The sequence below is a fragment of the Montipora foliosa genome, chromosome 2 (genome assembly GCF_036669935.1).
Source record: "Montipora foliosa isolate CH-2021 chromosome 2, ASM3666993v2, whole genome shotgun sequence".
In the NCBI taxonomy this organism is placed as follows: Eukaryota; Metazoa; Cnidaria; class Anthozoa; order Scleractinia; family Acroporidae; genus Montipora; species Montipora foliosa.
The window spans coordinates 12,663,155-12,675,654 of record NC_090870.1 but is presented as its reverse complement, the minus strand read 5'-3'; the positions used below and the strand labels follow the sequence as shown (position 1 = coordinate 12,675,654).

Genomic DNA, 12,500 nt, shown 5'->3' with positions numbered 1-12,500 from the left:
AGCTTTACAAGAACTTGCGGACTGCACAGTTCAAATTCAAGTCAACTATTTCGGTTTTCACTGCATTCAATCACTGAAGAGGAATGGGTCAATTAATGGTTCGCAAGCATGTAGCGTTGTAATTGACCGATCCATGTACCCACCAAAGAGGGAAGCTGTTTGCTTAGAGTTGGACGGAAAAGTCCGCATATTTTAAAAAGACGCAATAATGGTGTAGCTCCCAAGAACTCCTGGAGCTCTCTCAAATTACAGTTTACACAGTCAACAGAAAGATACCACGTTTTTAATACCTTATTACACTTACTCGATTTTCCCGTGGCCATTTCAGTTTCGGGACACTTAAATTTCGTGACTTTATGAAAACGAAGAAACTTTAATTTCACAATTGCTTCCGCAAATTAAAAAATATATAATACATTTTTTTTGTGTGTGTGTGTGTGTGTGTCAGTGCGGGCCAACGAGACTGTAATCCCGTTTCCAGACCTTTTCTCCACCGACAGCCTTGAGGACGAAGTTGACGAGAAGCTTATTACCAGCTATGGGACTTGAATGGTTTCCCACTCACGCTAGTGTTTTAAAAACGCTCGCCCTTAACATCAAATAAGTGTCTTAAGTTTATCTTTCTGAATCTCGCTTAAAGAAGAGAGTATAGTTTGTGGAAATTGAACAAGTTAAAATTATCACGAAATTTATCCGTTGCCATTCGCAATACGCACCTGACTTGCATAAGACTCAGTAAGATGAGGAACGATGACCTGTTAAAATATAGTGAAGATTGGATAACAGTTAAGAATAGTAATGGTTACTTGCGGACTTGCGAATGATACGAAAATTCGGCGCTTCAATTACCTGGACATGTCCCTTGGGTCCCATAGTTCCCGACTCCAGTAAGGCTCTTTGGGTACTGACACACCGGCTGGAGAAAGACAGAAAAAAGGTCCCTAAAAGAATATCAATCCTGCCCTCATTGATTAGAGGCAAATTCTAACATCACAAAGTTACCCCTGCACCCGAAAGCCACTCCCAGTTGGTCACCTATCCAGGGATTAACCTTATCCAACAGGACTAAAATTCGATAGACAGGAACGTGGTAGTCAGACTGGTGAACAGATCGGTGGTCATGTCACACTTTTGAGGGATAGTAGAGACTACTGTTATGAAGAAGAGGAAAGGCAAGCTACAATTTCTGGGCTGTTCGTTTCCAGCAAATACACTACATTTCACTTCAGTGCACACGAATTCATTCCACCGCGTGTGACAATTGCACAAATCTCACGAGGGCTTTCTGAATGTACTTTCATACGGGTGGGGTAGGACAAGTGAAGAGCAAGTTCTTCCATTTGATATTCCTCCTTTTTTCTCACCGTCTCCTCCCTTCACGATGATGTTAAGTGGTAAAGTAGTTAGTTATTCTTCGTCGAGGGTATGGCAACCTACCTATCCATATACCGCCTGGCCTCTACATTATCCAGAGCGTTGACAACGAGATCCTGACTCTCAAAAAACTTATCTGTGTAAAGAGATTCCTCGGTTTCTGGACAAACTACAGGAAAAAGAACAGTACATAAACCCAGATGCGCTATCAAGCAGCTTTCACGCGAACTACTAAGGTGTTTCAAAGCCACGGATATTTTCTGGCAGTATACTTTTGTGGCCAATAGGCAAATGTGATGACAAGTTGAAACAAAAAATTGCATAAGTCCTTTCAAGACATTTATTTCTCAAACCAGAAAAAGGAAAACAATAACTAAGTGTACATATTTCAATATTCTTATTCTTATTCTTATTCTTATTCTTATTCTTATTCTTATTCTCATAGAATAGTTGTAAATCAGTTCCTAAATTTCTGAAATATATCCAGTTTTCTTAATAGTCTTGTTTATCAAAACTATTGGGAAAATCCCCGTATGAGGGCCGGAAAAAGTCGTATAGCCCTGCTAGGAATACGTACTGCCCCGTGCGATTCGATTTCAGAGGATTTGGACGCGTTTAAAGATCCAAGTTATTTACAGCCAGGAAAGCAAATGCAAACAACATGTTAGACAAATTTTCTGTGCACATTTTTAAACTTACTTTGTCCAAACTTCATATTTTGAGTCCTCATGAATAGTGTAAGAGCCCATACCATAAAATGCTTCTTGACTGAGTTGAAGTCGGTCCGGACAGAAAAATATTTGGCGGTCGGTCCGTACGCCATAACCTCGGGCCAAATATTTTTCCGTCCGACCCTCCCACTCAGTTAAGAAGTGCATATTACTAGACAGTTTTTCTTGTTTTAACTTACATATTTTACGTTATTTTTTTCTCAATGCGCGAGTGGGCAGAATTCTGCGAATCATGCAATCTGATTGGCTCTGGGAGTGGGCGGAAACCTAGCCCTGGTTGTGTGAGCTTGTGTAATGACCTTAAATTTCCATTTTTTGACACCGAATCTGTTTACACACAAGTACATTGTAAGTGTTTCAAGAGACGTGGAAATAAAATTTAAATTAAAAACGATTTCTCTTTGAAACGCTTAGTTTGCGCGAGTCAGTAATTAAAAAGTGATTTAAGAGAGAAAGAGAGAGAGAGAGGGGGGGGGGGGGGGGGGGGAAAAAGTTATTTTCCAGTTACGGGTCGGTCCGTATAGTGAAAAGCTGTGACCTCGGTCTTGAAAACGCATTTTCAGGACCTCCGTCACAGTTTTTCGCTATACGGACCTCCCAGCTGGCAAATAACATATTATTTATTGTAATTTAGAAATGTATATTACGCAATTCAGCCAACTGGCAACCAATAAACTACCTTAGCCTTAACCTTAAAACTTACCTTTGTGTTGATGAGGATCCACATGGACATCTGGAAAAAAAAAAAAGCAAAACAGTCATCACTGCGCAAGGATTGTCAATGGCAATCCCCGTCTCAATCTCGTTCCCAGAGCCCCGTTACCCTTGTCAAGCGGAACGGGCACTGGATCCAAAACCGGAAACTCTGGTTCCGATTGAATAACTGCGCGTTCGTGAAGGGTCTTCTAACTATGCGTGGAAACTCAAACTTTTGAAAATATGGCATTTTCACAACACATTGGACTACGCTCTCGAGAAGTTAGGGAAATCTGAACTCCCCGTAAAGGAAGATCAGTATGAGGCTTTAAAGAATAAAATGTACAAGTCGAAGGATACAATCTGTATCCTTCCGATTTCTGTAACCCCGTAACCTCGTAACTTCCGGTGAAAAGGCAGGAAATGAAACCGTTTTTCAACAGCCAATCACATAAAGCCTTTTTTGGCGTTGACTCTTTGACTCTCTCTTTCCCGACCGCAGGTTAAGGGAACCATGACTCTGGCAATGAGATTGCTTGCCGTCTGCTCTCCATTGAGTTAATTCCTGTTGGAAGAGGTCAAGACCGAGATGCGTGACCATCTAATACCCCGTGCTGTACACTTTGGTGAGTCAGACTGGCGTGGTTGCTCGACTCCGGTTTTCCTCCCTCATTAAAATCGACTCCCAGCGAATTGATATGCTCCGTGACCGCTCCTAAATTTCACTCATGCGATCAACAGCCATGTTTCTCAACGAAAACAAAAGAAAGCGTTTGCATGATAAAAGAGTTCACTTCCCAGAGGATTGGGTCGGGACACAAATATGGCCGCCTTTTCTTTGTTTAGGGGCACAAATATGGCGGCTGTGACGTCATGTGAAAACCGAGAATAGCAGCGGGATCACGCCAAAATTTACATCCCCAACAAAGTGAAATAATCACGGTAAAATGATTACAATAACGCGAAGTCGTATTCGTATTTCCAGATGACGCTTCTAGCAGCTGGTGTCTGTCGTCGATCTTGCTTAAGCTCACTATTGTCTTCGGCATCGATAAGTGTTTCCTCCTTTGCACTCCTTGTTTTCAAATTAATATGAATTCTGTAAGGCATTTAAGCCAACAATTCCACTTACCTGGATTTATTAACACGACTGACGATGCAGCCGTCACTGACTTGGGTTTCTGCAAAAAAAGACATTAAAGCAAAATTTATTTCCCTCTATACTTAATTATACTTTCCCCGTGCGACAGATATCGACTTGCAAGTTTCTCCATAGTCTAACCATTGACATCGTTCTGAGAAGAAACGTGGCCATTGTACCCTTGCTCATATCCCTGATCTGAATCGCTAGCCTCGCTTCACTTTTGTGAACAATTTGGTTGGTTCAGCGACTCTTCGTAGATAGATATGTTCAAAGAAGTTGAGTTGATCGCTGTGATCACAGCCAAGTTTTAATTCATTATTTAAGACTGTGGTTGTAGGTTTGGTTAAAAGAATATTGATGAAGCTTGAAGGTCTATACAGATCAATCTTCAATGGTTTAATGCAAGGTCATAAACCATGACATCATGATGACCTGTTAGACGAAGCCTACCAGTCTAAACAAAATAACTCCAAGTATTGGCACATAATGCAACTTAACACTAATGCAATAGAGAAAAGTCAAATCGTGGACTTTTTTTAAATCTCTAAAGGTTTGACCGTCCTACTCTCAGCTCAAGGTAACTTTTCTTAAACTATTAAAAACTGTAGCTTTTTTTTCCTTTAGAAGCTACAACAGCCAAATTCGACATCGTGGTCGACGTCATCGCCATTGTCGTCATCCTCATCGCTGTCGTCGTCATCCTCATCGCTATCGCCGTCGTCCACATCGCTATCGTCGTCGTCCTCATCGCTATCGTCGTCGTCCTCATCGCTATCGTCGTCGTCCTCATCGCTATCGTCGTCGTCCTCATCGCTATCGTCGTCGTCCTCATCGCTATCGTCGTCGTCCACATCGCTATCGTCGTCGTCCTCATCGCTATCGTCGTCATAATCATCGCTATTGTCGTCATCCTCATCGCTATCGTCGTCATCCTAATCGCTATCGTCGTCATCCTCATCGCTATGGTGTTCGTTGTCCACATCACCATCGCCGTCGTCATCAACATTATCATCAACATAATTGCTAACTTGGCTAGTACATTTTGCCGGCATCCTTGCAGCTGCATAGTTTTAAACAATCTTAATTCCGCTTTCTTACCTGAATGTGGTGCGGTCGAAATAAGAACTGGCGATTTAAATTCGATTTTTCTATGAGGTCATTGTCTGTTACAGTCATCTGCAAAATGGAACATAAGGAAACTTTTAAAAACTTGAAAACCAGTTATTTTTCAATAGCAAATGAACGACTACTGTACTACTAAACAGAAAAAAACAAAGATAAAAGAAGAAGAAGATAAAAATACCATGCCACTCTGGCCAGCTGCAATTCCTAAAAGAGAGAAGTTCTTTAACAGTTCACAGCCGATAGCACCGCATCCAACCTACAGAAAAGAACAAACTTCCGCTGTCTCAAATCAATCAAACATCGAACAACTGATCACAGTATTGTGAAGGAGATAGTAAATGAATTAAGAGTTGTATATTTCGACGATGAAACAGGGCGGGAGACTATAGCGAAGAGTAAACTAGTACCCCTAGTAGGAGAAAAGGGGGGCGACCTGGCGTCCGATATGCCGTAAGGGTTCTCCCGCGGGTTCAAATCCCGCACTGGGCACTGCCTGGATTTGCCTTCAATGATCCCGAATTCAACTCCACCACAACTTGCCTGGTTCTGAGCCCCCGTCAAGTTGGGGTTCTTAATCATGTCGTGTTCAGTTTGAGTGGGGTACCTGCGGGATGGGAGCCTGTGAACTAGCTCGATAGCAAAGCGAACTTCTACTGTAGACAAAACCATTTACCATTTTCCAGTGCTCTTTTCAGGATAAGCTGACAATTCTTGGTGCTAGATGCCGTTCTAAATATAGGTGGTCTAAAATAACGACAACTTGCTCTGATATATTCAAAGCACGAGTCCATCACCCATGATTAACATTTACCCAAAGTGTCCTAGTCAACATCAGCGTCAGAAAAGTGTCCATTTTTAAACCAAATAAACAAGAGACCAAATCGGCTAACTCGATGTTGCAACCAATTTAAACCCAACCTCATTAAACCCATCATCGTGTTTAGTAGAGAAAACCAAGCAATCGCCAAATTACTTTCGACAGTTTATTGAAAACAGCAGTAGAGGATGTTGCGAACAACTTAACAATATGAGTCACGACCCAAGAATTCTGTACCTAGATGTGTATGGACACCTGTTTGTTCTGTTTTGGACAGTTTCTTTGATTGACATTTGCATATGTATATTGGACGTTGATCAGTCCTATGGCCTGTTTCTCAAAAGTCCCGAAAGTTTTCGGGCCTATTTCGGGTGCCACAATTCCCTTTATATCTTCGCAACGCCGAGGTTCCAAGCCATCAAACTTCGCAATCCTCTTAGTTTTGCTTACATTAAAACATGTTAAAGGATCAGCTTTTCAAAATAAGCAGATTGCAGCTTGACAACTGGCTTTCTGGGGGCGAAACGTTCTCGGGACTTTCGAAAACAGGCCCCTAGCCGAGTTTTTTCGTGCCGAGCAGTCACTTTTGTCGAGTCTTTCGAATCGATACTATTGTTGAAAAGTTGTTGTATAGAGGACAAACAAATTAAACGAATCAATTGTCCTGTCGAGTTGTGTAAATTTACAATAGTGGATAGTTAAATCTTCTTTTTGGGAACAGCAAATTAGTATAGTGTGTGAAAAAACAGGAAGTGACAAGGACAAAATCATTTGAAAGTTTAAAAAGACGGATTTCTCACCATAAATAACCTTAGATTTGACAATTTTGTTAGCAACTCTTCTCCAATACAAATGCGCAACGAATCGTAACGATCCTGCCTGAGGAAGGGAAAAGATCATCATTGCAAGAAAAATGGCAAAGAAAAAATACATCAATTTGAATGCGAACCTAAGCGTGGACGAAAACAACCAGCTGAAATGCTCGTGCGTGCTGATAGCGCAAGAAATTATATGCAATGGAAACGTACAATGCATTTGTAAGATAAAGCGGTTTCAAATTGAGTGTCGAAAGTAATTAGCAAATTACTTTGGTTTTGCATTATGTCACTCAGTGATTGGTTCAAAGTTCTCGCGCCATTTTGTCAACCAATCAGAAGTGAAACCAAAACCAACTGTGGCTCGCGCGTGCACATTTTCCCGCGCTTTGTGTCGTCTACGTGTAATTACTTCGAGTTTTGATAGGTTTACTGGATTGTCCTTTTTGATTGGCCAAAGTAATTGCTTTGGTTTTGGTTTTACGACACTCGATTGAAACCCTCTCTATCCGTTCACCTAAAAGACCTTTTAAATCCAACACCTAAAACAAGACGAGCAGCGTTGGGAGCAGTATTAGCGCAATGGTTAGAACACTCACCTCCCACCTACGCGACCCGGGTTCAATTCCCAGATTCGGCGTCAAATGTGGGTTGAAATTGTTGGTTCTCTACTTTGCTCCGACAGGTTTTCCCCTCTCCTCTCCTTTTCTAGTTTGTCATAGACTTGAATCGTACGCCTCCAGCTCGAGAGACTGGGGCAATCAGTCCATGTACACTTGACATTAAAATAAATTATCTTCACGTATCCGTTTTCATTTGAAAACGCAACTTTGTCTTTACGGATACGGCCTCCATCCACACGTATTCGATGAAAACGATCACTGAAAACGGAACTTTTCAAAAACGCTCTCCAGAGTGAAACGTTTTGAAAACGCTGTTTTCGCTCACACGTGTGGGCGGACGAAAACGGAACATTTCGAAAACGTTGACGTCACACTATCAGTTCCAATCCACTCAGCGCAATATTATAAAACGATGCAAAAACGCAACGCGTGGACGCGAATTGTTTTGAAAACGGAGAAAAAAAGTTGCGTTTTCAAACGAATACGGATACGTGTGGACGGAACCTAACACCGTCATCAAACCTTGGTAAAAACGATTTGTTGTCCAGTTCCTCTTGTCCCTTGAGCACTTCGGTGGCATCAATGTAAAGCTATCAAACAGGAAAGGAAAATCACACCGCAAGCTAATGGCAAATGACAAAAATGAATTTTACAGTTGCAGTTATGTCCAGGACTGACCCTAATTAGATGCACACCCAATTTTTGTCATCCAACACGAAGAGCCCCCTTAAGTCTAATCATTTGCTACCCATTTCCAGCAATAAGGTAAGGGTAAAGGTTAGCGTTATTTTTATCTAAGGGCAAATGCAGTTGATTATCTGTACTTGAAGAGCAGCATTTGGGGGAAAAGAGACGTTACTTGTCTGTATCAAGAACCCATGACCTGGAGCCTACAACTCAATTGTGTTTGTGTCACGGCGTTTTCACAGACCGGTTTATCCTTGGTTTTCATGCACGTGATGAGACGGCCATGTTGGTGTACAAAACAATAGAAAATGGTTCCACAAAAAGTAATGAGACACACCACTGTACGGTACAAGACAGATCTCTGACCATGGTGAATATGTCTTTTCCTGTTTACATTGCTAATAAAACTGAAGATTTTCAACAATTTTCAGCAGTTTTCACACAAGTCATTATTACTAAAAAGTAGTTGAATCAAATATGGACTTGGTCCCTGTTTCAAAATTAAATCAATGTCAAAGAGGTTCATATCAAGTCAATTAAACGATCTTGCACGTAGATATTTGGTGGTCTCTACGTACCCACTGCCTTAAAGGGGTGTATTTTCCAGTTAAGGCTTTCAACGCTTCTTGACCCACAATTCCACCAAGAGATGCTGCAAGGGGAGAGAAACAGCCCCGTGATGTGAAAGACAGTTGAAACAACAACTTGTCATCCATTTGCTCTGCCTAGGAAAAACAAACAAACTAACTAAGCAAAGGGAAGCTATGAACCAAAATCGAACAAATTCCCTTTTGGTTTTTGGCAAAACGCAGCGTGATTTCAGTCTGATGCTTTCCAGTTGCCATAATCACGATGCCAAATTTCTCCATTAAGCAAACACACAAACTCTTCAAGAAATGGAATTTCTGACGTTTGAGTGACATGGGAACGAGTCAGTCATCTTTTGACTGCACGATGAAGAGATTTAGATTGATCGCGGTATACAAGAGGCTCTGCCAGGGTAAATTCCGACAAGCGACACGGCCTAAAAAGTAGCGACAGCACTTACAGAGAAATCGCAACAAACGACATCCTTTCTTTAAATTTCCGACAGCAACGTGCAAAATTGACAAAGCACCGACACGAGACCTTTTAAAATTCACACAAGCGACAAGCGACATGGGCCACTTCGGAAAATACCATAATTTAATACCCTTTGTTTGTCTCCCAAATTTTGCATGAGCATTGTTTTTGTTTTCTCTCGGGATCATTGTAAGTCCCAAGACAAAGAGTGTTATGGTATTTTCCAAAGTGACCTATTGAAGTCTCATTCTAGTGAAGTCAAAATTAGAGCATGGAGTGTCCAAGATTGTGGTTGTGAAGACTTTAAGGACTGCCCCTTCCACCACGAGAGGTCTTTCTCTCACAAACTGTTGAAGAGTGCTTCAAGTCTTTGGGCCCATGGCAAAAAGCACTACATAAATTAACACCCCGCATAATAATATCTAGAAAAATGCTCTTGACTTATACATCATTACTGTCTATGTGTCTCTTCCCCTTACCTTAGTGACTGCCTTGAGGTTAAGTGCTTTTGCCAACTCGCATAATTTCATCGCATCTTCATTGTTTCTAAAAGGATAAACACCACAATGGAAATGTCAAAAACCAATATTTCAGATTTCCGCTTGTCTATGTGTGGCCAAACCATTATTGATAAGGATGTAAAAGTTACATTGTTTTCCACTAAAATTTGCAGAATTCATGTATCCTCCAAGGTACTGTAACAGGATAATTATACGAGTCTGAAAAATCTAGAAAGTGATATACGACAAAAAGACACTTGTACTTCAAATCCAAACCAATAAAACAATATAACATAAGACCAGTAGGGGAGAAACCAATGTCTTTATGAGACCATGCAGTAACGGGAGAAAAAAATGTAGAAATCATAAATATCGTTGCTGAAACTTGTGCGCATACAGTACAAGCCAAATCACTGTCATACTGCTGCATGCCAATTCTCAAGCCTGCACAAGATTTTTTGCGAGTCTTTTTCTCCTTTAAGCTATTCGCTTTCGGGGTCGCCACAGCAAATCATCTGCCTGCATCTAACCCTCAATCTTCTGCTTCCTATTCCGATATATTCACTATCCCTCCTCTAGATCTGTCCAAACCATCTCAGTCTGGCCTCTCTGACTTTATCTCCAAAACTGGCATGTTGGTAAATTGACATGGAGAATTGGCAAGTACCGGTACATGGGAAAAACAGTCCTTGCTGCTCTGAAGAACCGTAATATCAGACAGAGAGTTTGTATAGACCAGTGACTAGAATTAAGAGCACTAAAGATGGCTGGCTTTTTTGGCACAACTAGCTCTCATAAAATTAAAATGAAATATGTCATATGAAAGGAATATTTTGTAGAATACCAAAAAGTCATACTGGTCCACATCTATAACCATCTGATGCAATCACCTTTTGAGAGTCATTTCATTCTTTATTAACTTGTATATTCATTCTATCTCAAGATCTTTTCAAAATGCAGAAAAATTATATAGCTACCAACGGGCAATATTTTGTCTCAGTGTTACACCACCATTATGAGTTTTAATTAAGAAGTATTAGGCCGCTATTGATACAGCTAAGCTCTTGAATGAGCCTCATTAATAAAGTGCTACTTCTTTTTCTTTGGATTTCAAAACTATGTTAACTAAACAATAAGGGTCGATTACTTAAACGAAGTCTAAGTTAGGCAATGTTTAGGGCTGAGCCACGGTTTAGACGTTGTCTCAATAAACAACGGCTAAAGGATGTTTAAAATTCATTATTGAAACGCGACAGAACGGTGTTTTCTCTAGTCAATAGCTAAATCACAGCTCACGTACGAGGAAATGCATCGTCTGCGGAGTTATTTCATATGCAAATTTCCGGATAGTGGTTATGTTTCTGCAACATGGCTTCGAAAACAAGTTGCACAGCAAATGTCAACGCACAAGAAAAACTTTTAATGGCCTAATTGGGTAGAGACTTTTCAGAAGTGGAAAGCAAAGGCTATCACAGTAAAATGTTGGCAAAAAAGCAAAGGCATTGGAGGAAATTCTAACTACATTTAACTCCCAAAATCCCAACGGTATCAAACGCCATCTCAGTCAGCTTCACGGATACTGGAGGCGGCTGAAACTCCACGCGAAAAAGGAGCAAGACTTTCATCATCGTGAAGCAAGAAAAACTGATGAAGGAAAGGCTCATGCCTCCCCAAGCAAAGTAAGCCAATTAGTCGTGTACCTAATCCCAGCCTCACTTAATCCTTTAGAGTAGGAATTTGATGATGCAGGAGAAGAACTTGATACAAGGCCAGACAACGACGAGATGGAAGTTATTGCATGCGAAGTGGGGCCAAGTCTACTTGCTGACTTTGAAGCTACCGGTATTTGCCTTTTTTTAAAATGACAATTTGTTACAGAATTCAGTTCTCTTTTGTTCCCTATTTTGTTGTCAATGAATTTTACAAGCAATTCAATTAATTCATTTATGTTATTAAGCAAGTTATCGTGAAACAATGAGCTGGCTTTTGGCATTCTCACTTGCGTCTGCAGCAGCAACAATGTCAAATGGAACTTCTTCATCTTCAATGTCTTCATCAAAGTCTTGTTCTCGATGCATAATTATGGGTGAAATCATGCATCACTGCAGTGGCCACAATAATGACAAGTGTATTCGCCGAGGCGGTGCCGCGCAGTCCGAAGCGCAGACACAGAAAACGTCTCTTTGCAATCCAAAGCATCTCTAAATAACACTCCTAGTACACACCTATGTGAAGTATGTAGTGCACTTCTCTTGTATTCTTTCGCTTGAGGATTGGTGTCATTAAATATGCTCTACAAGCGTATCCAGTGTCACCCACAAGAATCCCATCAATAGCATTAGCCCTTAGTTTGTCTGCGATCTTGCTGTTCTCAAAAGTGTGTGAGTCGATCCAGCAGGCCAGCGGGCTACGATGTTAGTAATCAAGGCATCACCATCACAAACCGTTTGGACGTTGACGGAGTAAGACTGCTCCTGTTAAGAAATGCCAATAGCATTTTCTTTGTTTGGACGTATGATCCTGGTGTGAGTGCAATCGATGGCCCCGATCACGCCTGGAGAGTGCGCAACAGCATAAAACGTTCTCTTAGTATCAGCCAGCTTCTCTAGGAATGACAGAAATTGTCCTTTTTGTTTCGCAATAAAACCTTGTGAATGACCGGGCATACAGAAATACCAAATAAATCGCAAATAACCCTCTGGAAAGTTCCTGTTGCATAGAATCTCAAAACAATTAGCATTTGCTCCATTGGTGTAAGCAGCGGACCTCTCCTTGTTTGATGTTGAAAATCTTTATCCAAAATATTTACGAGGTCAATGACTGAGTCCTTTCTAAGGTGAAAACGCATTCGAAAGTCATCGCCGTCGTATTCCTTTAATGGGTTAAATCTATCCCTATGGTGCCGAATTTGTTGAATATGAACATT

The 12,500-nt window shown here is 41.0% G+C and overlaps 1 protein-coding gene across 5 annotated transcripts in view; it reads right to left on the bottom strand.

The window, feature by feature from the left end:
* The window catches only part of LOC137992480 (ubiquitin-like modifier-activating enzyme 6), a 55,681-nt gene that overhangs the window by 17,686 nt on the left and 25,495 nt on the right, over positions 1 to 12,500 (bottom strand). For all 5 annotated transcript variants that reach the window (XM_068837833.1, XM_068837829.1, XM_068837831.1 and 2 more), the window contains 11 exons: positions 9,554 to 9,620; positions 8,591 to 8,737; positions 7,848 to 7,915; positions 6,688 to 6,766; positions 5,249 to 5,326; positions 5,044 to 5,121; positions 3,934 to 3,982; positions 2,809 to 2,838; positions 1,438 to 1,543; positions 850 to 916; positions 717 to 755 (listed from right to left, as the gene is read on the bottom strand). In XM_068837833.1, coding sequence (XP_068693934.1) covers positions 717 to 755; positions 850 to 916; positions 1,438 to 1,543; positions 2,809 to 2,838; positions 3,934 to 3,982; positions 5,044 to 5,121; positions 5,249 to 5,326; positions 6,688 to 6,766; positions 7,848 to 7,915; positions 8,591 to 8,737; positions 9,554 to 9,620 — 808 coding nt within the window. The remainder of the gene's footprint in view (positions 1 to 716; positions 756 to 849; positions 917 to 1,437; positions 1,544 to 2,808; positions 2,839 to 3,933; positions 3,983 to 5,043; positions 5,122 to 5,248; positions 5,327 to 6,687; positions 6,767 to 7,847; positions 7,916 to 8,590; positions 8,738 to 9,553; positions 9,621 to 12,500) is intronic.